At 38.9% G+C, this 26821-nt stretch overlaps 1 protein-coding gene across 4 annotated transcripts in view; it reads left to right on the top strand.

The window, feature by feature from the left end:
• Positions 1-26821, top strand: part of NBEA (neurobeachin) — a 344666-nt gene that overhangs the window by 104024 nt on the left and 213821 nt on the right. For 2 of the 4 annotated variants that reach the window (XM_083735945.1, XM_083735946.1), the window contains exons 31-34: positions 2358-2512; positions 4206-4332; positions 11404-11531; positions 19866-19927. In XM_083735945.1, coding sequence (XP_083592071.1) covers positions 2358-2512; positions 4206-4332; positions 11404-11531; positions 19866-19927 — 472 coding nt within the window. Of the gene's footprint in view, positions 1-2357; positions 2513-4205; positions 4333-8983; positions 9038-11403; positions 11532-19865; positions 19928-26821 lie in introns of all 4 variants that reach the window. The other 2 variants (XM_083735942.1, XM_083735943.1) reach the window with 2 other exon arrangements.

The raw sequence follows: 26821 nt of genomic DNA, 5'->3' as shown, positions 1-26821 counted from the left end.
ATTTCACTTCAAACTCTGAAGCTTTGAGCAGCTTTTCAGAGACCTCTTCCCCACAAGTGCTTCTGGACAACTGCATTTTTCAATCAGTTTCAATATATTGTTGCCTTCTGCCTCATCTGTCTTAAGGTAGTTGTAATTACATTATGAGCTATATAAACAGATTTCTCTGGCCCTGGAGTCTGGACTCATCTTAAAATCACATCAAAATAATGTGTGGACCATATTTGTAGAAGCACAAGTTGCTCTAGACTGTTCTAGAGTAAACATAACAAATTCTCTTTTTATATTTTTCTCTATGTTATTAACAAATATGCATATACTACATATTGTCACAGTTACTATTTTTTTTTAAACTTAGTGAGTTTACATACTTTTGTAAACCAAGAAATCTTTAATAAATAATACATTTAAAAAATCTTCTTCTTTTTTTAGTCTTCCACAGAGAAGAGGTCTGGTATATTCCTCAGCATTGGCTATGTCTCGCTTGAAAGCATTCTGTTGTTAAAGTAACCTTTATAAAAATAATACAGAGATTGCAGATGTAAAAATATACTTGTAGATCATGATCTAAAAGTATGTACACCAGTGTGTTGTTGTTTCTTCCATAAACCCAGCACCAACAATTTCCAAACTACTTTTTAAACTACAGTGAATTTAAGAAGCAGATTGCCTAAAAGAGAACATAGCAACATGGAGCACATGTTATTTGGAAGCAGTTTCCCTTCCACCCATTTTTCCACTAAACCTCCAAAGTGTTGTTTAAACTACAGGGATTTATTAACAGGAGAAGCAGGGGGAGTAACTGTTCATGGTGTGCATTTTAGTCTCTAGCTTCTATAACTGCCTTTTTTTGGGGGGGGAGATGTTCATTCACAATTTAACTGGGAACTTCATGTAACTTTCACACATCTAATGTAAAAGCCAACTGCATTCAGAGTACTTTAAAAATACATTAATTCTGAAAATATTTGTGTTTTATTCAAGGTTTTCGTTGCTCAAAGTACTAAATCTTTTGTTCTACATATATTCGTGACCACATATGTAATGAGTAAGCATATGAACTGTTTGCCTTGGCCATTTAGCAATAGCAGTTTAAACTCTAAAGAATTCACTAGCCTGCCTGAACATCTAAATAGGGTCTTTGGATTGTGGCCTTTGTGTGTTCAGGCCCTTGAAAGTATCATTTGCTCTAAAAGTGTGCTTTTTGTTATATCTAAAAAAATTAAACGGCTAAGTTTAAATACTACTTCTAATCTTAAATTTCTTTTTGCTGTATTTTGATTGTTATTTTATACTTTGAAACTGAAACATGCACAGTAGGATGTTCTGCCTGTTGCACAAATTCTTGTATTTTTTTAGCTTTATGTTATACTGCACAGTTGTCCTGAAACCTTTTATTTTGTCACTGATTTATAGTTAATCTAGTTCTCTTATTAACTAGTGAAAATGAATCATCACTTGTGTGTGTGTGTTGTGTGATATTGAATATATTAAGATAAATGATGTGTCCTTACAGGAAAAGGGGTTGAACCTGGAGTCAGAAATTGTAGCGACTTTACCAGGGAGTGGCGACCTTTGGCCCAGGGTCCGAATGCAGCCCTCCAGAGTCCTCTATCTAGTCCTTGGACTTTCCCTAGGTTACATCCTCTTCATGGGCCACATGCCTCATGATCCATGGCTGCCTCAAATGCTTTTTCCTGGCTGGAAGAATCCTTTGAAAATTGATGTCTCTTATTTGCCTAGTTGGTGGATAGATAGCTATGGATTTGGGTGGTTTCTGGCATATGTGTGACTGGATTGTAACCTACTGTACACATCCATTGCTCTGGCTACTTTTGCTCCCAGAAAGTTGCCACAAGAGAATATATCCCTTAGGCTGAAAAGCATTCCCCACCCTTGCTCTATAACAGGGCAGTCCAACTTTCCATACCAAATGGCCTGCGAGAGTACTTTGACACAGAACCTCCTGGCCACACACTTCATTGTTGGGTGAGGAGCACAGCAAAAATTTGGAAAAACCCTCCAGCCTTCACACAGCTTTCCCAAAGCTGGGGAAGCTCTAACTTGACTTTGGGAAGGAGGCCGGAGAAGTCTAGGACCCTATCAGGGGACCTCAAAAGCCCAGTTCCTTGCTTACCAAGCTTTGTAAAAGCGGTGTGAGGACTGGAGGGGGCACCAAATATTGTTGAGGGCCGCCAAAAAAGGCCTTGGGGACCAAAAAAGGCCTTAGGCCGTGTGTTTGACTACTCTGTTCTAGAACATAAACATTAATTGGCCCTTTTCCATAAAGGGGGTTGAGGGGGATACAGTTGTCACAGTAACCTTTTCTGATTTTGTGTTAATTTCTTCCTCCACAGGAGTGTTGTAGTGCCAGTGAAAAAACCTCCTCCTGGAAGCCTAGCTGTGACCACAGTTGGAACTGCCACAGCTGGAGGTGGACTCCCACCCAGTAGTACACCTAATATATTTGCTGCTACAGGAGCTACACCAAAAAGTATGATTAATACAACAGGTATTGCCCTTAGATATTTTTGTGAATCTTGTATTTTTCTTTCTGCTTGTTTTTGTTGGTATAATTTTGGTATCTTTTTTGTGTTTGAAGTATTTCTGTAGTAAGTGCCTCTAAGCATTCTCACTCTCTAACCCTGCTCTGGCACAAGATTATCTCCAGCTGAACCATTTTGATAAGCAAACATACTGCATTTTACATTGGATCCATCTGATCTCCCAAAATTTTCTGTGCAATTTGGTCAATTGTAGAAAAAGGACAAAAATATTGTGGCTCACTGGAAACATTTAATTGTATTATAGTGTGTCAGTTGCCTGCAAATTTCTCTAAGAAGCCTCAGAGTCCTTGACTTTTTATTGATTTAGTGTAAGTCGTCTTGTGCTTGAATCTACCTGAGTAGGCATTCATTAAAAAAATATGGGGGAGTTAATTGCTATCATTTCTCTCATTTCCCATTTGAAATATTTACTGGAATAACTATTCTGAAAATGTTGCTGTATGGGGTTTTCAGATGTTTAATAACATAATTGTTAATCAAGGGCCCTGTACACGTATTTCAGTATAACTGTGAATGATTGCTTGCTCTATGCTAGCTGCATTTGGGTAAATTATATCCTTTTCCTTCATGTCTTTTCATTTACCCTGTATGTATTATATGTCAGTTGCAAACATATGCCAACAATAATGTCCATAGTAATTTTAGCCTGTTCTAGGCAGCTTTTCTCAGTACATCCAGATGCTGCCCAGCTTATAATATTTCCTAGGGGGGTTTCTTTCAACCAGCACATAGCACTGAACAATTTACTGCAGAGTGAAGATTTCACTTTAGTCATTTAGGATGCAGTTCAAGTCACACTTTCCTGGTAGCAAGTCGTGTTGCTGTTGATTACAGCAGAATTTAAATTGCGTTAACATGCAAAGGATTGTACTGTTTGAGACATTTTCTGTCCCCCAATTCCCCTCTTCTGCTTAAAGTAGTTTTGTATGATACTGAAAATGTTTTGTAGGTTGTTGTTTTTTTTAATGAGAAATCAGATTGTATTGCTGAGTTAGAGTAGTGAATTGTCATATGGGGATGACAGTAGTTTAGACCTGGATTTTTAATTTTAGTATTTAAATCATGATGAATGTTTAAACAACAGGAATCGGTTTGGAAAATAGTATTTGAAGGTGAATATTTTTGAGCCATGTGTGTAACCCTTTCCCGTCATTTGGATTGTAGACTCTTGTAGATTAAGTTATCTTTACTAGCCCCTCCTCAGTACAATAATTTGATATTGAGTCACCCTTCCCCCATGGCAGTCATTACAGTGTTATGGGAGGAATTTGAAATAGTCTAAATATATATAGCAGGATGTTAACCTCAGGATGTGAAAGGGAATAGATTTAATCTTATGAAACTTTTTTGAGTACTTTCTGGTTGAGTACATTCAGATGGATCCAGACTTTAATCCCACTGAAATTTTGACTAGTTTAAGAGCCATTGATTTCAGTGTGACTAAAGCACGATTAATGTAGGTTAGTTCCCAGCACCTTACATTGGGGGAAGCTTTTCTGCTTAATTTTTGTCTCATGAGCTATTTGTATTAAAAAAAAAGTCAATCGTTCCTGAGTTACGATGTTCCGAAAATATGTTTATTTACTGTGAAGTTGATGCATTGTTTTTCAGACTGAATGTACTCTATTTTGGGGATAGGTGCAGTGGATTCTGGATCGTCATCATCGTCGTCGTCCTCTAGTTTTGTGAATGGTGCTACCAGTAAGAACCTACCTGCTGTTCAGACAGTTGCACCAATGCCAGAGGATTCAGCTGAAAACATGAGGTATAGTTTATAAATTATTCTAGGAGGTGGACCGGTTGGCAGTTTCTAGTGGACCACCTAGAACCTTCCCGTTACAAGGATTCTTGAACAGAGTTCTGGGCTAGGTAGATCTTTGTTTCATCCAGCTAAATTCCCTACATGCCCTTAAGCAGAAATATAGACTCACAATCAAGATAGAATAGCTATAAATTTACCAGTTGAGAACCTTTGATTTGCATTTTTTAAATTTGGCATTTTAAAGGATATTGAACTCTTAACATTATAAAATAACAAGTTAGACCATGCATAACGGAAACCAGCCTACTCCTTTTTCTCAGACAACTAGATTTGCCTTCATATATTTTCATGGAAAACTGGTATATAAATTTAGAAATAAATAAGGTAAAAATGAAGCGTATAAAATATTCTGTGGAAATTGGGAGTTTATGTTTGTGCTTATCAGTGCAAAGGAGGTGACTAGCAGATTCCAGTTTGGCCAAATCTGCTCCATATTGTCTTGGAGACAAAAAATAGGTGGAAATAAAGTAGGTTAATATTATCTTCAAATGTAAGCTGGTTGTCATAAATATCGGTTGTTATTGAGAGCAGGACAAGAGGCAATGGACTTAGGTCACAGGAGGGTTAAATATTTATGATGATCTTCCTGACAATTTAAAATTGATTGTGTTACCTAGAAAAAATGTAGATAGGTAATTGTAATCAGAGAGTACAATTTCTCAATTGTACATTTCTCAATATAGAGAATCCTGCCTTGGCGTACAGAGGGCTGGACTACATGACCCTTTCTTAGGAGCTCTGTAACTGTATCATAGAAAATAATGTATTTTCCCCACTTTCCCAATAAATCCTAACTGGCTGATTTCAGAGGGGATTTTAGTGCAAATGGTACAAAGGGATTGATATATTTTGCATCTTTTTTTAGGTTTACTGTATGTGAGAAAAGGGTTACTGCAGGGCAGATGGCCAGCTTCCATTGAAATATAATACAGTGTGTAAAACTATGTTTGTTACAAGCTGCTCTTCTGTGTCTTGATAGCCAATCAAATTTTATAAAGCCTATCCATCTTAGTCAAATAACTGTAAAAAACGTATATGAAAGGATTATGTGCCTAATTTTCTCCCTGCTCACTGATCAATCTAGAAAAAAGCCATTTATTAGCAAGTCAAAGATTGTGTTACAAGCTTTTTGATAGTCCATTTGGAATGTCGTCTTCTGGCTGGCTCTCTTGGATATTAAAATAGCTATATTGCTTAGGGAATAGTCTATTGATTCCCACTTTGTGATTGTTGAACTGTATTTATTTAAGCATTAATTTCAGAAGTGTGTTTCCTCTGTGATTAAAAATGCTAATAAGTAGAAGTTTCCCCTATGTCCTTACATTTTCTTCTATTTCACCATTCAAAATGTCATTGGATTTTACATAAAACATGGTTTTCCATAAGTATATATTAAGACAACCTTATTTTTTTAAAGATTTCCCTCTTCCTATGGCCTTTAAACTGCACAGTTGCATTTAGTTTAAATAGCAAAATAATCAATTTCTAATTCTCAGTTGCTAAACCCCTTTTCTATGTCTCCAGAGATATGTGTTGTATGGGCTAAAAACCTTCTTCCCTACGTGATAAGTTGTATGTAATTCTCATATTTTTTATTTTTGTTAATGCCATTTTTAGATTGAGAACACCACACACAAACCAAGAAAAAAACCAATCAGCAATCAGCATAATTCTTTATCTTTCCCCTTCTGCATTGTTTTGTGACACTTCTGGTAAAAATGACATTGCTTTTGTGAGCACGTTACAATGAAAAATAAAATGCTTCTTCGGGAAGATAAAATTCCAGTAATGGCCAGTTTTATATATATGCTTTAAATTTGTTCCCAAGGAAAAATTCCAATAATCACAAAGAATACAAGCTTTATATATCTTTACTCAGTTGGATATCCCATGAAGGGCCGGCTTAGGACATTTTGCCACTTGAAGCAAAACAGAAAATGGGGCCGCCCCCACCTCATCCTCCACCACCATCCCTTCTGCCTCCCCTGCTGCTGAGGCAGCGAGCAGTCTGCTCCTGGGGGCAGATCTGTCTCCAGCCTACGCCATGAGGCAACTGCCTCTCCGAGGCTAATTGGTGGGGTGGCCCTGATTCCATGTATATCTTTCCATGTGTTTTTATAACAACTGAGTGAGCATTATTGGGTGGGTGGGGGGTAACTTTAGGGTAGGTTTCGATAGCTGTATCAGAATAAATGCTCAGTGGAACTATGTTGGAGAAAATATACTCTTGGTCCAAGGTGGTTAGGGGGCCCTGGTTTACTTCCCAAAATAGGGCCCCTGCTCCCCCCAAAATGAATGCTTGAAATAAAGTACCACAAAATATGTCTTGTGACTACCAAAAATACTCCATGTGTATGTAGTTTCGCAACTCAGCAAAACATTTATCAACCTTGATAAACAAAAATAAAATACTCTGAGCACCTACAGTTCCACATTTTAAATTCACTTTTTTCATCCTTGTTTTGCTCATTTCCTGCCTTGACCCAGTCACCAACTCTCAGCCTACGCTTCTCCACCTGATTGTTGTTAAGAGACAGAAGGAGGTCTAAAATGGATGTGAAAGGGAACTCACATCAAATGTTTGTTTCTTTAACCAGAGTAATATGTCTTTGTACTAGAAAGCAAAATATTTTTCTCTCGGACCTCACCCCTTCAGATTAGTATAACTCCAAGGCTTCAATCTGGCTTAAATATTGTGTGTAAACCCCACTTGTGTTCAGTTGAGCTTATTCCCAGGTTGGATTGATTCCCAAGAGGAGTTAGTTTAGGCCTTTAGCCACTGGAGCTGGGCCTCCATTTAACTTTTTTTTTAGTTTTACAGGTTTACCTTTACAGGCAAAATGTTTAGGAAAAACATATATTCTGTGTTTTCCCTAATTGCACAGTAAAAAATAAATAAAACCTGCTTCCATTTTCCTAATGGCAAAACCATTGTGAATCGCTAACAGGATTTAAAAATGTAATAGAATAAATTTAATTCTGTTAAATAATAATTTAATTGGGTTAAAAGTATAATTTGATTTTAAAACCCTCCTTTATAAATTGACTTTGAACATAGTAAGCTGCTTATAAGTTATGTTTTATTTGCAGCAGTACTGACCCCTTCACTATGAACCTTTCGACCCTAACCTCACAAAAAAGCCAAGGCTGAAATCTTGTACCCACCTCGCTTGGAGTAAGCACCATTGAATACAAAGAGATTTGCTTCTCAATAGACGTGTATGCCATTTTATTGTAAGTTTACTATACACTGAATTCTTCGTGAGAGCCTGGACGTAAGCGCCTGCATAGCGTCTTTGCAAAGTTTTCACATTATGAAGTTACAAAATGTAGGTCTTTAGAACTGTGGAGATCCCAAGGCCTTGAAAATGAGGCAGAAACAGGAAAGAAAAGTACAGGAAAGGGGAGGGGAAAACAGCAGGTCTTAGGATCCCATGGATTCCAATAACCTGGTGCCAAAACAACTCCCATGTTAATCACAGCCCTGACTTCACTGATTTACTAAAAAGTCTGAAAGGCAGAAGCAGTGGGGCTGGCTTATTTCTCAGATAATTTCTGAGAATTGTTTTTGCACAATTTGCTTCATAATGCTCTTTTCTAGGAGGGCTATAAAACAGAGTTGCAGGCAGGAGCCTGCAGGCATTGCACCATTATAATCCAGCAATGCCTTAGCCGTTTTAAAGATTGTTCTTGTAAGGATGACTATTGCTAAGCAGTGGAATAGCTGAGTCCTGTAGGATAATAAAAAGATAGATAATGCTTATATTTAAGAGACTGTTCTCATATTAATATGCTCTTTCTGATATGGCATTGCAGTACAGTGGTACCTCTGGATGAGACCGGAATCCGTTCCAGAGCCCTGCTCGCTTCCTGAAGCGAATGTAACACGCGCCTGCGCGGGTCGCGTTTTGCTGCTTCTGCGCATGCGCACGACGTCATTTTGAGCGTCTGCGCATGTGCAAGTGGCGAAACCCAGAAGTAACATGTTCCGTTACTTCCAGTAATGCTGATTGCAACGCGAAAACGCTCAACCTGAAGCGTATTCATCCCGAGGTATCCCGAGGTAGTGGAAGAGAGATGGCTTGAGCCTGTCTCCTGCTATATGTAGAACTGCCTTGAGATCTATGGGTATAGGGAATAATAATAATAATAATAATAATAATAATAATAATAATAATAATAATATAGATAGCCTATGGTGTGGATTGGTCTTCTCATTTGAATTCTCAACTGCACTGGGACCTGGCTCAGTACTGAGTTCAGTCTTATATTCTACTAATAGAACTGCCTACTAACAGAGACTAAGTAACTATGGGATATACAAGTTCTGGGCTTATTTTTACAAGGCCTCAAACCTGGAGAGACTGCAGTTACATGGCTCACCACATGGGGTAATGGTCAGCAGTTCCTGATAACATCTTGATAGCTTTGCGTCCCAAACCAGTCTTCCTGAACCATCTACTGTGGTTGCCACATGGATTACACCCCCCCTCCTCGGGTGGAATGCAGTCTGGCCTTTGGTAGATACAATGCTCTCACATCTCTTTCTGATTCTTAAATATGCAATAGTTGTTTTATTTTGTTTTTATGTTAGGGTTTCACAAATGCACCAAAAACTATCCAGTTGTGATGAGCTCCTATATTCAAGGTAAAAATAAATTTCCAGTCCCAAAAAAAGCATGTGAAAACTTGGCCACTGGGGATCCAGGACAGTTCAGATATTAACAGAACAACCTTATACAGTTTTTTAACTGTCTAGGCCAGTCCTGGGTGGTTTTGCAAACTTGTGGTTATGCAAAGATGACCAGAGAGCCTGTCAGCTCCAACTACAAATGTGCATCATCTGTAGTTCTGCTTTAGCTGTCCTAAGCATACATAGTTTCTGTGACCTGCTACATCATAAAAACAAGTCAAATGGCTTTGCATTTATAGTAGATAGCTTATGGGAAGTGGTGTAACTAGTTAACTTTAGACTCTCAACTTAACAGTGTTATTGGGACCCCTTTAGATGCTCATGTTGACACTTGGTCTGTTTGCCATCATTGTCTCCTCATCTGTTGCTCTCTAGCCAGGCATTTGGAGCCTCACCTTCAGCCACAAAATTCAGCCCTCTCTGCACCACTGTTAATAGGTAGTGGTAATTTAAAGTTGCTTTCCTTTTTATTGGGTTAAAAGCATACAGGATGTACCTAGCAGTGGCTATTTTGCCATTATTAATAAATTATTTCCATTTAATAGTTATTTAAACAAACAACATAATGAAAAGAAGCCCAAATATATCCGTCTCCAAGTTGGTTAACATTATCTATTTAAAGAAGCAGTTCATGCCATGTTTTATTAACCTTATGAATGATTGTATTCATTTTGTTATACACTATATATTTGTAATCTGCCTAGAACACATGGAAAAGAGGAAATAAACTTTCAAATTAATGAAATGGTGTTTTCCTTAACTACTCTTTGCTTCTCCCTCTTTAGTGTTTGGTAATATTTGTACAATTCATAGCAATCGAGTGGGTAGAGACAATACAGTATGAGGAAGGCCTGTAGCTCAGAAGAAGAGCATGTCCTTTGTATGCAGGTGTTCCCAGGGTCAAACCCTGGTATATCCATATAAGGCTGGAAATGACCCCTGCCTGAAATCCCAGAGAGCTACTGCCTTTCAGTGTAGACAAAACTGAGCTAGATGGACCAATGGTCTGATTTGGTATAAGGCACTTTCTACATTCCTTCCTAAGGAATGTAACCAGTGTGGTGTAGTGGTTAAGAGCGGTGGACTCGTAATCTGGGGCACCGGGTTCGATTCCCTGCTCCTCCACATGCAGCTGCTGGGTGACCTTGGGCTAGTCACACTTCTCTGAAGTCTCTCAGCCCCACTCACCTCACAGAGTGTTTGTTTTGGGGGAGGAAGGAAAGGAGAATGTTAGCTGCTTTGAGACTCCTTAGGGTAGTCATAAAGCGGGATATCAAATCCAAACTCCTCTTCTTCTAAGTTCATATGTCTTACAAAAATAAAGTACTTTTTGGCTGTGATTTGCAAGGACATCAGACTAGAAAATGAGACTAGGAACTGGACATACAATGTATACACTGCATAAACAAAGCAATAATTGATGACCCAATGTTTGAAAGGTTATTTGAATGGGACAGTTGTAATAGCTTTGTCATGTCACTTGTAAAGAATGCAAAATTAAGTTAATTTGTACATTAGAAACTGTGGGATTTTAACATTTGAACAAGTTAATAAACCATCGCAAACTCTTCTTTAAAAATAGCACTGCCTGAGGTGGTGGTGTTGATGTTTAAAAAGAAACCTGATTGACAAGTTGAAATGGTCAATGTCTGATATGTTTGTGTCTGGCACAAGATGCAAAATGCTGGCCATGGCTAGGTTTTTGGGTCTTTTGACGTAAAACAAAAATACCTCTGATGGGGATGGTCTACACGCACTTTCCCAATCTGGTACTGCTTTACTTTAGCATAAATAACCAACTTAACTGCACACTCCTGAGCACATGTAAAGAAAAGCCCGGCATTTAGTCAAGGCTGCAATCCTGAGTATAACTTAACATGAAATCGGTGCAACTGAACTTGGGAGGACTAATTTCAAAGAAATCATGACTAAGGTTTTCCCGAATAAAGTTTAGCACTCACACACAAAATGGATTAAACTTTAAATTGCTTATATGGTATAAATGCATCAGTATAAAGGGCAGACATATCCATATATTATCTCTTTTGAGGAAAACAGAAAATGATAAATTCTGATTTATTTAGTATATATAACATATTATGATGCAGGAGGTTTTGTCACTTTGGTGATACCTGTGTTGCTGTATTAGCTTAAATTATTTTAATTACTGTGGGTGATATCTAGCTAAGTAATACTTAGTGTAGACCCATTGATTTTAACTGTGGATATGTACATCCCTCAAATTCTGGGAAGCATCAATAAGTTGTGTGATATCTTGCGTTGCTTGTATTTCTAGACATAATGTACTTTGTTTTCAACAGCATCACTGCAAAGCTTGAGAGAGCTTTGGAAAAAGTGGCCCCACTCCTTCGGGAAATCTTTGTGGATTTTGCCCCTTTCCTGTCTCGTACTCTGCTGGGCAGTCACGGACAAGAGCTTCTAATAGAAGGTAATACTTTATCATTATTGTTAATTCTTTTAAAGAAGTAGAGCTTGCAATTATGACATCTTGACCAATTTTTCAGTTCCAACATAATTCATATATGCTATCTGGTGTTGATGCATTGGCCATCTTCACATGTAACACTGAACCAAACTGTGGCTTAGTGCAAACTTGTTGGCTCCCAAAGAGGAGATTGCAGCTGCTTTGTTCTACTCTGTCCTTGGAAGCTAGACCAAGGTTCAGCTTTGTGTGTTGTCCCAACTAGGACTTTGTGTGTTGTCCCAACTAGGATCGTGATTAAACTTTCCTCTTACTAACCACTACCTGTAGCCACCATTCCTCTGCACCCAAACGGTCCATGACAGTCAATCACCACCAGTTCAGATCCTATGCTTGTATATGTGAAATTTTGATTCCTCCCCCATCCATCACTTTACACATTTTACCACCCATTCTCTCATTTTTCACAGGGACTGGAAAAAAGTTAGCCAGTTACACTTGAGAATTCATTGCCACCAGGCAGTTAATGAAGTAACTGAGTATCTGCTCATCTTTGCTAATTATCTCAGTTAACTTTTTTATAGAGATATATTGAAATAGGCCTTCTCGAGCACTTGCAGCAGAAGCTGATAATGTAAAAGAAATCCATAAATTAAATTTTATTATAAATTTCACAGCAGGGATATATTTTTTCAATTGCATACAGTACTAGTTCTGTCATAAGCAGAAACAACGTGGATTCTGCTTACTGTGTGCATTCTCTATAGCTCAATGGAATTTGATGCATATGCTCTGCAGGGCTTTTCATTGTGTTACTTGATGCTGACATAAGAGATGTGTGCTGAAATGGCATACATGAATGTGGCTTTTCAGCCTCTGTACTCTCTAGAATACTGAATGCTTCCTATACAAAAAATCTTGTTTAGTTAAATATACCTGAAGAGGTGCTGCATTACATAAGTATGCCTGCAGTCAGGTTCAGGGAATGATTGAATGTGAATGATGAAAGGTTAAAGAGATGCTCACAATAGACATTAACATGCTTGCCTTCCAGTGGAGGCAGTGCTCAGGGTCTTGACAATTTCCATGCTATTTGGCAGAAGATACTGTTTGACAAGAGAGATTGGGGCGGGAGAAAGAAGCCCTACACAGGAGGAACTAAGCAGCAGCTGTTACCACAGGATTTGGGGGGGGGTGTCATTTTGGTCGCAGCACAATCTGCTTCAAGCATTGTCTCATGTCCAGTTAGAGACAGAAAAATCTTTATCTGCAGTGCATAGTAGCAGATCTCAACAATCCATTGTAGTGCAGTTGCATCTGATACTTGAATAAACAGACATATCTAAAATTTGAAAGATAATGTGTCTTTTTATTTATGTTTTGTATCTTTTTATTTTAAATCAGCAGGTTATTCTGAACTTCAATATCTTGTTTGTAAGGTAGTGTCCATCATAGCAAGAAATTGTGGTCTCAGACTAATACAGTGGTACCTCGGGTTACAGACGCTTCAGGTTACAGACTCCGCTAACCCGGAAGTAGTACCTCGGGTTAAGAACTTTACTTCAGGATGAGAACAGAAATCATGCTCCAGCAGGTTAAGAACAGAGCTCCGGAATGAATTAACTTCTTAACCAGAGGTACCACTGTACGAGGAAACTTATAAGGTCAGACATTCTTGGGGGGGGGTCACCAGAATAACCCCCTTACTGATGATTAATTGGAACACATTCTGTTCTCTCTACAGTAGGGTGGCTGGTACCCATTGGGGCAGGTAGGGCAGAAGGCATAGAGCCCAACAGTATGTGGAGCTGGGTTCAATAACAGGCAGAGCCACTTATTCTAGTTTACTCCCTATCTTCTTCTATGCTTTCAAGTTCTACAGAAGCAACATTGAGACTAAGGAGGAGGAAGATGCCAGCCAATACCAGATCTTAGACTAGTTGTAAGTAAGGAGGCAGGCAAGTGGGATTGGCTGAGAGGTGGACTTGGTCTGCAATTGTAAACTCCAATGGAACCCAAACTGCATTGAACTCAAATGGGTCTTACATGAACGGAGTATATTCATTCATCCCTAATTTTTAGCTTCATTGATTCATCTAACTGGACACTGCTAAGGAACTTGTATTGGAGTAGATGATTTCTGTGTGACAGAGAAAACCAAAAGACAGTTATTATGCCTTGATGTTCAAAGAAAGCTCTAAGCTCTTGAAATGCCTTTTAAAAGAAATCCTGACCTAAATACTTCTAAATGTTCTGTGTTTTGGATAGTAGCAGTCTGTGCCCAGCTGTCTCTGAAGTACATGTCATGTTACCCTTCTTGTTATGAGGTATCAATTATTCAATACGATCTGAACAGGGTTAGATGTAGGTCATGAAGGAGACATTGCTGAGACAAACTCTGGGAATTTCATGGGGTGAAATTATCCTAGATAAAGATTCATTATGAAACTATATGTGTATATCACCCAAGCTGGAATGTGTGCAGAGGAGGGTAACCAAGATGATGAAAGGTCTGAAAAGCAAGTCTTATGAGGAATGGCCGAGCGGTTTAGCATGGAAAAGAGGAGACAGAGAGGAGCTATGATAGCCATCTTCAAATATCTAAAGAACTGTCACATGGAAGAAGAAGTAGTAGTAGTAGAAGAAGAAGAAGAAGAAGAAGAAGAAGAAGAAGAAGAAGAAGAAGAAGAAGTAGTAGTAGTAGTTTGGATTTGATGTCCCGCCTTTCACTCCCTTTAAGGAGTCTCAAAGCGGCTAACATTCTCCTTTCCCTTCCTCCCCCACAACAAACACTCTGTGAGGTGAGTGAGGCTGACAGACTTCAAAGAAGTGTGACTGGCCCAAGGTCACCCAGCAGCTGCATGTGGAGGAGCGGAGACACGAAGCTGGTTCCCCATGGAAGATGGAGCAAGCTTGTTTTCTCCAGTTCCTGTGGGTAGGACCTGAGCCAATGACTTCAAGTTACAAGAAAGGAGATTCTGACTATCAGTAAGAACTTTCTGACTATAAGAGCTGTTCAACAGTGGAATGGACTCTCTTGGAAGATCTCAAGGTTTGGATAGCTACATGTCAAAGTAGGCGATCTTTCAAATAAACCTGACTCCAAGCCATTATGATTTAAAAGGTCACATCCCATAAACAAAAGCCTGATATATTTCTAAAACAAGATTACCTCAAGGAAGAACATAATGCTTGTATCTCCTCAGTGTTCTTGACTAACATGGAGGAGAGGCAGGAGAGTGGAGCATAAGAGGCAATGATGTAAACTAGCTGAGATTGGAGCAGTTGGCCCTGAAAGTGCCAAGGAGGTCAAGCAGTGACCTGACTTTCTAGGTGACTCAGTATAGTGGGCTGTACTACATGGTATATTGAGAACAAGCAAATAAGACTTGTTTCTTGAAGAGATGGTTTACCTGAGACAAATAGACTGAGGCTGGGGCTAGGGAAAGGAAAGGATATTTTAAAGAAAAAAGGTAGTATGTTAAGCACTTAGAGGTAAGAGAATGATCAAGCAATATGAGATTCAGGAGCTAATAAAGGCAAGGTTCCTTAAATCTATTCCACATTTGGACTTGAGTGCCAAGCACAACATGGGTGGATACAGGGGTGCCAACTTGAATAAAATATTGGGGAGGCCCAGGTAAGTCCCGCCCAAAAACTACCAGTCATGGTACACACATACCATTTGAATGGCAGTGTCCATCCATCAACTGGGGGGAGGGCTGGCCCTCTCACGTATTTTATTGAGGGGGGCAAGGGACCTCAGCCCCTAGGAGTTGACTCCTGTGGTTGGATACCTGTGGAGTTTCTTGTGCTGCAAAGGTGGAGGATCTTCAAATAGCTGTTGATAAGGTTACCTTTGGGACACTCCCAACTGGAAAGGACACATGTATCTTGCCAGGGTAATTAATGACCAGATAGAAGTGTATGCTCATGTTGGCAGTTGGCAAATAGATCAGGTATAGTTAGACATTACCCTATATCTGTTAGTATTTCACGCCTCCAATGCTGCAGAAGAGATTGGTGTAAATCACATGCCTGTCTGGGAAGAGCATGAAGGAAGCACAGCTTGGCTACCCTCCCTAACGTGAGATAAATTCACTATTGACTCAGAGGAGCCCAGAGTGCTGGATATTGTTGAAAAACGCCCTGGGTTGCCCCTGCAGCCCCCGAACTCTGAGGGTAGCCAAGCTGTGTCAAGGTTTGCTTCCTTCGTGCTTTTGCAAAGGCCAGAGCCGGTAGGGCAAACTTCTGGAGTCAAGGGGCTGAGCACTTTGGTAACAGAAAGCTCTTCAGATGCCACATTGCATAAAAAAGCAGCATTGGAGAGCAGCATTTCCCCCCCCCCCCCAGTTCAGAGTTAATACAGGTCATTCTGCCATTAGCAGGCAATTTTATTTATGTATTACAGTGGTACCTCAGCTTAAGAACTTAATTCATTCTGGAGGTCCGTCCTTAACCTGAAACTGTTCTTAACCTGAGGTACCACTTTAGCTAATGGGGCCTCCCGCTGCTGCCACGCAATTTCTGTTCTCATCCTGAAGCAAAGTTTTTAACCCGAGGTACTATTTCTGGGTTAGCAGAGTCTGTAACCTGAAGCGTATGTAACCTGAAGCGTCTGTAACCCAAGGTACCACTGTACTGTTAGTTTGTATCTCATTTTTGAAGATACAGATCCTTCCCAAGTGATCTATAATGAACATTTAAATTACCTATTTTTAAATAAAAAATATATTAAAATATTTAATAGTAATCAAGGCAAGGTCCTTCCCACTACTAGGCAGTTGGTGGGTAGAGTTTGGACTTTTCTCTTCCTTGCTTTGGCAGAAACTAAAGGGGCAGAAGTGAGAAGAGTTCAGACTGGAATAGGAAGCACCATACACACGAAAGCTTCTACCCAGAACAAACTTAGTTGGTCTCTAAGGTGCTACAGGACAATTTGTTAATTTTTAAATTTATTTCGTCTGCGTCAGACCAACACGGCTACCTACCTGAATCTGGGCCTTGCAGTGTAGTAGATCATGCTAATTGTGGGTGCTTTGACTGTAATGCCTTCTGCTTAGCTCTTTTTGTCAGATGTCTAATAGTTGATGTGGTTTGCAGGTGATAAGTGTCCCATTAATCTTTTTGATCCTCCAGCTCTTGAGCATGAGAAAAGCTGATCAATTACAGCAATTGTCTCTTTAAATGAGATTTTTACATCTACTTCTTATTTTATTAATTAACTGTCTGCTTGTAAATCTGATAGAGTAGAATGCTAGCAGCTTCCTACAGCTTGTCCTGTCTTGCTGTACAATAAGATGGGGTTGTTAGCAAAATGGGCACAAAAGCACATTTATCCATTACCTGCAATAAATATACGTATTATTTTGTAGAAACAGTTTTATCTTCAGTGGCTCTTCATCCACGCCTTTTTAAATCAGTTTGCTTCTTCGCCATACCTATTGAACCTAGAGCTACAAGCAATGATTTTTACTAAAGGAACATAATTCATTTTCAAAAAAATACACGTTTGTCATCCTATCATTGTTAGTTTAGCTTTTAAGCTCATTCATATAGGGCTTGTATGAAGCAAAGTGAACATTACTTTCCACCTAGCCTTTTCCTATAAGGAGACCTATAGCACTTGTATTTGAAAGGGTTTTTTAAGCTCTGCTTTATTAGATATTCATATTCATACACACACACACACACACACACACATACACACACACACTCCTGTACACTATTTAGAAAATTTAAAAATATTAAGCATTTTATAAATACATTTAAATAAAAAAGATGAATTTAGAGCTTTTGCGTAGCTGCCTTGGCACACGTTTAGACATGAGCTTTAGGGACTTGTAACGTTCTCAAAAGCAGAGACATCACCTTGCCAACAAAGGTCCGTATAGTTAAAGCTATGGTTTTCCCAGTAGTGATGTATGGAAGTGAGAGCTGGACCATAAAGAAGGCTGATCGCCGAAGAATTGATGCTTTTGAATTATGGTGCTCTTGAGAGTCCCATGGACTGCAAGAAGATCAAACCTATGCCTTCTGAAGGAAATCAGCCCTGAGTGCTCACTGGAAGGACAGATCGTGAAACTGAGGCTCCAATACTTTGGCCACCTCATGAGAAGAGAAGACTCCCTGGAAAAGACCCTGATGTTGGGAAAGATGGAGGGCACAAGGAGAAGGGGGCGACAGAGGACGAGATGGCTGGACAGTGTTCTCGAAACTACAAACATGAGCCTGACCAAACTGCGGAAGGCGGTGGAAGAAAGGAGTGCCTGGTGTGCTCTGGTCCATGGGGTCACGAAGAGTTGGACACAACTAAATGACTAAACAACAACAACAACCTCATCAGAAAAGAGGCAATCAGTGCAAACACCCCACAGTTCTTCTTCTGGCATAATTGCCCCATCCTACCACCCCGGTACTCAACCAGCCTTCAAGCCCTAGAATTACATCTTTGCCCAGTTAGGAGAAACCCCATAGGGAACCTAAATCAAAAACATTGGGATTAGTCAAGGACTGGAAAGGCCTCCAAAATCCTTGGCTAATTTTGACAGCTACAGCTGTTAAAACGGCTTGCGGGTAGGAGCTTGTCACCCACCAAGGACCATCTTTCCCCAAGAGTCCTCTAGCAGGGTGGATGCTTTCCCCCATCACCAGCAGTTTTCATCTGTGCAGACTATTTATGTCAAATGCTTTGTGTGGCTGTCATAAGATAGCCAGGACTCTGGGAGGCTTCCAAGCGATCCCTGACTTTCAAATAAGAGGGAAGGTCAAATTTGTATTGACTCATAAATGAACCGAGCCATTTCCTGATTTTCTTTTTTGGGGCATGGCTCAGCTTATTTCCAAGCCAATCTGATGCAGGCTAGTTACATTAAGAAATAGATCTTCATTCTCTCTGACTACTTGAAATATATCGTGCGGCCTTCTGTTTACTATAAATACGGATTTTTTTTATTTATTTATGGATGGAGAATGTAGAATGTAATGATGGGAAGATATCCTAACCAGTGTATGTTAATTTCTGTCATCTATTAAAAGGGCTTGACATGTTACAATTAACGAACTCATATTTTTGTTGTTCACATAATGAAATTTTGGAGATACTGCACATGGCTAAGAACTTGAAATGTTTAAGATGTCTAATCCAGGAAATTCTATGGCACTGTACGTTTTTCCTACAAAGCAGGACTCATTAGCTAGAATGCTGAAATTTGGAGCCTCTGCTTACTAAAACAGTCCAAAAATTGTACATTTTAAAAACACATTAACAGTCAAAAGTTGGACTGCATCATTTATCTCTTACTAGAGGCCAACACATCAGCACAAAGTCAGCCATGTATTGGGGTGAAATAGTAAGTGTTAGCAAAAATGGGTGGGGCAACTGATAAGCCTCTCCCCTTAGTATAGTATGCTACATTTTAGCCACACCAAAGCATCCCACACTCCTACATCTGCATTCAGGCAAGTAAGAGGCACTACCACAGTTCAAGAATATATCAGCCAGGCAAAAGCATTCAAGGAGGACTGTGAAGGGCATGGCATAGGCATGGCCTGGATATCCTCTTTCAATGTATGGGTCAGAAGAGGCCTATCCCTGTTATATACCAATCCACATACACTAATCCCATGTGAGTTAGAAAGCTGAAACTTGCTAGACGTGGCAAGATACTCTGATTACTCAGTAAGAATTAAAATGAGATATTTATCTCTACTGCAAGGGGGCATGGGCCCAATATCTTGCCACCAAAGAAGCTTCCATTTGGGAGCTTTTAGATAGACCAACACAACTGATCATTAGAAATAACTTGAAGTGTGACACATCGCAAAATGAGAGTGGGATGAGAATGTTGGTCTGTGGGAGTTCAGTTGCTTCCTGTGCACTCTGGATCAGCATTGGGTGGGCGTGGGAGGCTCCTGCAGCACCAGGAATATTCATTCTCTCTCTCTCTCTCTCTCTCTCTCTCTCTCTCTCTCTCTCTCATGCCACATAAGACTATTTCTAGTGTGTTTTTATCTAGACAACAAAAATGTAATTAAAATGTATTGCACTGCAAAACAGGGTACATACTCATAACAATAAACTGTTTTTAGTCCTCTGGATATGTGGGAGATAATAATAGAGGTCTGTAATCCTATGCATACTTCCTTAGGAGTAAGCACATTTGAACTTAATAGCACTTACTTCTGAGTAAGCATTAATATGATTGGGTCACAAATGAATACTGATTTAGATTGTTGCTAAGAATTATTTACTAGATTGCTCCATATTGAAGGGGGTGGGGAAACAAGTTTTATTATTTATATTTATAGACTGAACCTTTGTTTTCACCTTTGTTACAGGCCTCGTTTGCATGAAGTCTAGCACCTCAGTGGTTGAGCTTGTTATGCTTCTTTGTTCACAGGTAAGATTATTCATGGCTTTAGCAATATAATACTTGTTCTGTTGACAGCGCCATCATACCAAAATGCAGTGTAATGTTTATCATCGTAACATTTTTGAAGAGGAAGACCCTTATTTTTCTTGCATCAGTACCCATACAAGCATTCACACTCCCGCTGAAGCACACAGATATAAAACCTATGGCTTTAAAAATACATGCTAATATTTCATTATAAAGCTTAATTAAAATTGCATTAGTAACTGGATAAATGGATTGGCCGGTAACTCCAATCTTAAATACTAATGGATGGTTCAGCATTAAATAAAAATCTTGCAAATGGACAGCTTATTTTGCTTGTTCTAGTATATTTCTCTTTGGAAGTATTGCTTGTGCAGTCTACTTTGCAAGCCATTTAGAGTTTGGTGCTATTTTTGAAATGCCGTTGATAAAATAATATGAGATACAGTAGGCTACTGAATCCTGGATGCAGGGAAATATAACTGGGTATCTTTTAAATGGACTAGAATCCAGGAAACACAGGAACCACAGGGTGGGGAGGGGGTTAGCACACTTCAAGGCATATTTCTGAGGCCGGGTAAAAAAGGAAATTCAAAAAAGACATTGGGATGTGAGATTTTGTTTTTAGTTCTAATTGGACAATAAATACGGATTTTAACATTAAAGTACTGGAAGATAAACTGTCCTTTTATCTCCTACTAATTCAATAAGCATATTCATTTCTCCCCCATATATTACTTAAATCTCTCTCTTTCTATGATCAGTTTTAAACAGTACATGTATTCCAAAGTACAAAATTCACGTATAAAGTTATTTTTGTGAATATAATCAATTGACATTAATTGTATACTTCCTTCTGATTTTTTAGATAGTCTTAGCTCTGTCTCCTTTTCCATCAATTCTGTGCCTATGAATGATTCAAATGTTTTAGCAATATTCAGAGTTGAAAGTTAATGCCAATTACACCTAGTTTTAGGTATTTCACCCTCTTACCTGCTCTTTGCTCGTTGATTGGTAGCACTTTCCTTTGGATTCTATGAGGAAACAACTGAGCCTTTTGTTGTTGTTGTTGTTGTTGTTGTGAGCAGAGTGGATTTGTGGTAAAGAAAAGACATCTGTAGCAGGACTTCTCACCAATGGTTGAGCTTCAAAACGTCTCCTGCAGAGAACTTGGAAAATTTGTTACCTAAAGTTTAAGTCCTTAATTCATGGGAAATAGCAAAATATTCTTTTAGTCCCCCGAGTTCTCTAACAAGCAGTTCATAGGCAGATTCCTGAACGAGAGAATAACTCCCAGTACCTTCTTACGTTCTCTTTGTTTTAACTGCATTTCACAAGGATAAAGTGGAATGCAGCATTAGGGTCTAGTGTGTTTTGATGGCCTCATCATCTAATCATAGGTTTAACATTACTCATTTGCTGGCTCCAGGAATTCCTGCCATTAAGGACTCTAGAGATGTAACTTGCCTCAAATATTGATTGAGGGGAAGAGTGAGAAATTTAAGCTCCTTTGTTATTTTTGTCTTTTAAGCATTGTAGTGGAGCTATGCAACAAACAAAGCTACACTGTGTTTTTTATTTTATGGTTTGAAAGGCAATGTTAGGTGGATGGGTACCTAATTCCCTTTTCACTTCTCCCAGTCCTCAGCCCCAAGTATCAAAGTATATATATTATTCAAAATTTCACAAAAATAGGAATGAAATACAGGTACACAGAATTTAAGAAAACTGTTTTGATTGTGGAGTTGGTACTTGGTACCCTATACTCCATATTTTTCTGAAGAGCAGGGCTGACCTTGGTATTAGGTAAAGTGAGGCAGCTGCCTCAGCAAGAGATGCTGGTGTAGGAGCCACCTTGATGTTGCTTTGAAGTTCCCTGGCCATTATCCTTTACTGGAGGACTTGACATCGCCCCCTAAACATGCTTCAGATGTGGAGGAGAACACTGCTCCATTAGCAGTGTTGAATTAAGGTTCATCTGTCAGTCTAATCAGTTTATGTATGTGAAATACGAAGAGGCACCATCTTTTCCTGCACCTCAGGGAGCAAAATGCCTTAGACAAGCACTGTAGAAGATCCTTCACCATCCCAATGGCCTTTGGGAGGGAAAGATGTAGAAGGTAGGGTGCTATATTTTATGGCTGGTGGAAGATCATACTAATCACTTTCAATGGTGCCATGGTTTTTTTATTTTATTTATTTGGCATCATTAGTGATCATGGAAATTAACAGATTATAGGAGGTTCCTGCTCCAAGGAGCTTGCAATCTGAAAAATAGCCTTCCTGATATTTGTTTTTATTACCACTGTTATTTTATTTGAATTTCACCCTATCCTGAACCAAAGTTCCACAATAAAGTCAAAATCCAAGTGTTATACAGCTGTGCAACAGTGATAAAATATTATAATGTTGAAAGTAAAATAAAATAAAAACTCAACAGAGAGATTTCACAAAGTTCTCAGTCCCTCAAAACCAATAGCTTTACCAGCTTTTAGAAAAGTGATGACCCATAGAGCAGCTATTTTTTATTATGATTATGATTAAGCATAACTCATGGTTCAGGTTCTTCCGGTTGTGATAAGGTTGTTCTGGAAACAACAACCTAGTCCATACTGTCCAAAGAAGAACTGGAATTTGGAAGGTGGGTTGGTACTGAATTCCAGCTATTAGAGGAACAACTGCCCTTATGAAAGACACTTCCATATTAGAGACTAATTTACTAATCTACTACAACATAGATGCTTAATCAACTTCTATTCATTCCAACAACATTTGGAGGGCCACAGGTTTCTCATCATTGTTCTAAGTAAACAGTTCTAAGAAATCTGGGGATCTTCCTATATGCACTTGCCTGGCAACAAATCCCACTGAGCTCAGTGTGGTTTCTTTCAGAGTAGACCGGTGCTGGATTGCACTGCTAATTAATTAAAATATTGTGATAATCAGTCAGCCTGCAAACTTAGTTGAGATGTGGAGAGAAAACTAGTTGCAAAGTACATTACTTTATTGTTAACATTTGTATTTCACCTTTCCTCCAAGGACATCATAGTTCTTCCTCCTTTTTCCCTCACAAGAACCCTGTAAGGATGGTTAGGCTGAGTGGGGATTCAAAGCTTGGTCTCACAGCTCATTGTCCAACATTCTAGTCATACAAAATGATTAATCAAATGAAGATGGGTATTTTCTTGGAAGCATAGCTGATATTTCTCTAAAATGGAAATACTGTTTACTACCTTCCCTACTGCATTAAAACCTTCATTTCCAATTGATATTTGTAGTCTCCCTGTGTTAAGTTCCCCATTTTGTGATACAGGTACCGTTAGACAGTGCTTGAGAACAAGAGTAGTTTTGATTTTATGTTCTAAATTAATTACATTTTGCAGTCTGATGTAAGAGTTTGAAGTATCTATCTTCAAAAAGATAGATGACCGAGAAGGCTTTTGAAAATATTTTGTTTGCATAAACTAGGGTAACAGTAGACTCTGAAAAAGGAAAGGGAAATGCAAAGTTTGTTTTCCTTTCATTTGCTACAGCAAATTAGATGCTTTTATGCTCTTTATGTTGGAAATTCCATGTTAACGACTACAGATTAGCAAGGATGTCAGAATTTTTTTTCTTATCTGAGCTCCTGAATAAACTTAACATTGCCAGCGGCTCATGTCCAAGGTATGGTCTAAATTTACATGAAATATCACATTACAAACGTCTGAAGGTACATGTCATGGATAATTCAGTTCATATGGGCAGGTTTTTAGACTCCGAAGGATATGCAATCAAGTCTGTTTCCCCAGAGGAATTTAGTCTTTGTGAAAAATTCGCTTTAAGGTTTATGGAAACTCCTAAAGGGATACTGCGTTATTTGGCACTGAGAAATGGCTGTTGTTTCTTTGCATTTTGGTTGCTATTGTCCCTTTTTAATAGCTTCCCTTCATTTGTGTTAACACACTGCATTTCACACATATGAACGTGAGGTTAAAATTAGATTGATTTTGGTTATTGCAGCTACAGTGGTCCTCTGGAAAATTCATAATATGTAATGACATGTTCAATGCATTTGAATTAAGTTAATTTTCAGAGGTGGGTGGGATTAAGATGTTGTTTTTGACAAGATCTGCCCTTTATTAGCTGGTCTTTGTTCCCTATAGCCTAGTTTTATTTATCACATCTGTGATACTGTTTTGTGGCAGATTTCTCAAATAAACCATGAAGTTTCTCTTAAATTTCTTTTCTTCTCTTTTTTAGTATAGCTCCTTCTTTGATACAGAGCAGATTTGGTTTTCAGTAATGGTTCCTTTTCTCTTTAAGAACGACAATAGCATCTAACTATTTCCAGATTGTTATACAAGTTCCCTCTTCAGAATACTGGTGTACTCACTGCATTAGGCTAGATCTTGTGAGTCTTCATCTTTCTACAAAACTGTACTGTACTGTATCTGCCAGTAGTTTTTGTTTTCTTAACTAGAAAATAAAGGTCTCATTCTTTAATACAGATTGTTCACTTATATTTTTCAATGTAGTGACTAATCAGGGAACAGAGTGAAACTGTTTTGGGACCTGAAACTCTAAAACACATTTAGCTTAAATATGCATAACGTTTTCCCAAGAACATTTGACTTTTATGATTAACCAAAAGGGACTTTTATGTTCTGGTGATGTAACTTTCACGAAGCCCATAATCTTGAGATCTTGACTGAAGGCTTTTAAATGAAGGACCAGCACAGGGGGCGGGGCAGGGGAGATACTGTTATCGTTTTCCTTAGGAACATGTTTACTTTCAGATATTATACATTGAATACATGATCACCCTAGAGGCACTACTTGAGGATTGATGAAGAGGGATTTGACTTGTAACAAGCAAAAATGATTTCTTTATAGTTAACAGATGAGAGTCCCTATGAGACCCTCATAGGGAGGAGAACATAACAGAACTTCAGCCCAAGAGCTAAGTTACTGTTTTGAAACTATGTCTTTACAAAAAGCTGTGGTCAATAGGTACTTAAAATAACTGCATAAGTAAAGAATAAGTGTTTAGAACAGTGGCTTTAAAACGTTGATCTTTAAATAGTATCACCTTTATCTCCATTAACTACGACAAATGAAAAGGAAAAATTGCATTGTGGAAAATATATTTAGAAATGGACCTGATATTTAATGGAAAAAACACAAAAGATCATTGTTACCAAAAATAAACAGTAATTGATCTAAAGCATCTAAACTCAATGCAGCTTGTCTTATCTTGTATACAGTGATTTTGGATCCAGTGCTATATCTGGATGCTCAGGTAGTGATCGCGCTTAAGAGCACATTTTACCTGCTTAGATTGATATGCCAGCTGCAGTCTTTCCTGGATTGCCAGCCATCATAATGAGAGGCATCCAGAGTAGAGTACTTTAAGATTACTTTGAGGCAGCCTAGGGGAGTCAATTGAAAGTTCTGCTGGGTCGGAAGGTGGCTGATGTGTTCAGAAGCAGCACTGGGAACAAAATCACACACAAATGAGTTTAGATGCCCATGTCTGTTGACATCACCCAAAAACTGAATGTGAGGACCTCAACTCTTCAGTTACTGTTTATTTGTGGTAACAATAATCTTGTATTTTTACTCCTGATTATTTTTTTTAACTGCTAAGGCATTTGGGCCTCCAACAATAGCAATGTAGACTGTACACCTGCTCCTTTGGAGGGAGTGCAACCGTATTGTGAACAGGCAACTAACTAGCTGCCTTTTTTTACCTTTAAAGACATAAATTGTCTAGTTTCAAGATATTTCAGATACATCATTTTCTCATATAAACTTAGCTGTTCTTTAAGATCTTCTTCATAGGCCCTGTTCCAGGTATCTCTGCTGATTGGAATGTAGTGAATAGCTATTCCTTGTGGCAGTAGCACCAGAAGTGTCTAACTCGCTCCCTGAGTTCCTTCCCTTCGTTCTTATTAACTGTTAGGTTAAAGTAGTCCCCCCCCCCATAATGAGACTTTGGGGCTCTTTGATTTGCTGTTTTTAAAAGGAATGGGGAACCTGTGGTCCCCCAGATATTGCTGGACTACACCCCCACAATCTCTGACCGCTGGCTATGTTGACTGGCGATGCTGAGAGTTGGAAGCCCAATAACATATAGAATGAAAACTGGGCATATTGGTGTGATTGTGAGAGAAGGCATTCTTTCATGTATCCACGAGACTTTCAAAGTGTCACATAATTGACAGGGAGCCAATGGACTTGTTTAAATAGTGAGCTATCCCCATGACTGGTTCCAGTCAGTAGCCTAGTGGCTGTATTTTGACAACACATTACAATAGTCTATATTCTCTAGGGTGATCAGAACGTGAATAGCCATAGCAGTCTTGGCTAGTGAGAGATACTCCTTAGCACAGATGCTACACACCCACACACACAAACTCTCCCTGAACAGGTGAAGTATCCATCAATAGTTCCTCTGTACTATTGGGATTAAGCTCCCAGTGATCAAACCTCAACTATTCCATTACTGATCTCAGACACTGATTTGACACCTATCTAGAAGGATGCTGTGGTTGATGGTATTGAAATATGTCCATGAGATTAGCAGGACTGCAGTCCTGTGTCCTTCCCATGGCACAGATCATTCATCAAGCAAGGCAGTTTCGGTACTGGCACTAGGTCTGAAAGCGGATTGAATGGGTTAGAAATGGTTTAACGAATAAAATTAAAATAAGGTTTTGCCACATATTTAGCTCCAGCTAGTTAAAGACACTTGGATAATGCAAGCAGGAGTACTTTGGAATGATGTAAAGGTCATGCACAATTAATCATCCCAAGGCATATAATCTAAGCTTGGTAAAGCTAAGTGGCAGGAGATTTATATGGTTTACAAGTACTTCTGAAACCCAAAGGCAAATCTCAGGTATTTTATTAAGC

Source organism: Podarcis gaigeae, assembly GCF_964106915.1.
Source record: "Podarcis gaigeae genome assembly, chromosome: 4".
NCBI lineage: Eukaryota > Metazoa > Chordata > Lepidosauria > Squamata > Lacertidae > Podarcis > Podarcis gaigeae.
This window is presented reverse-complemented; position numbering and strand designations above follow the sequence as displayed.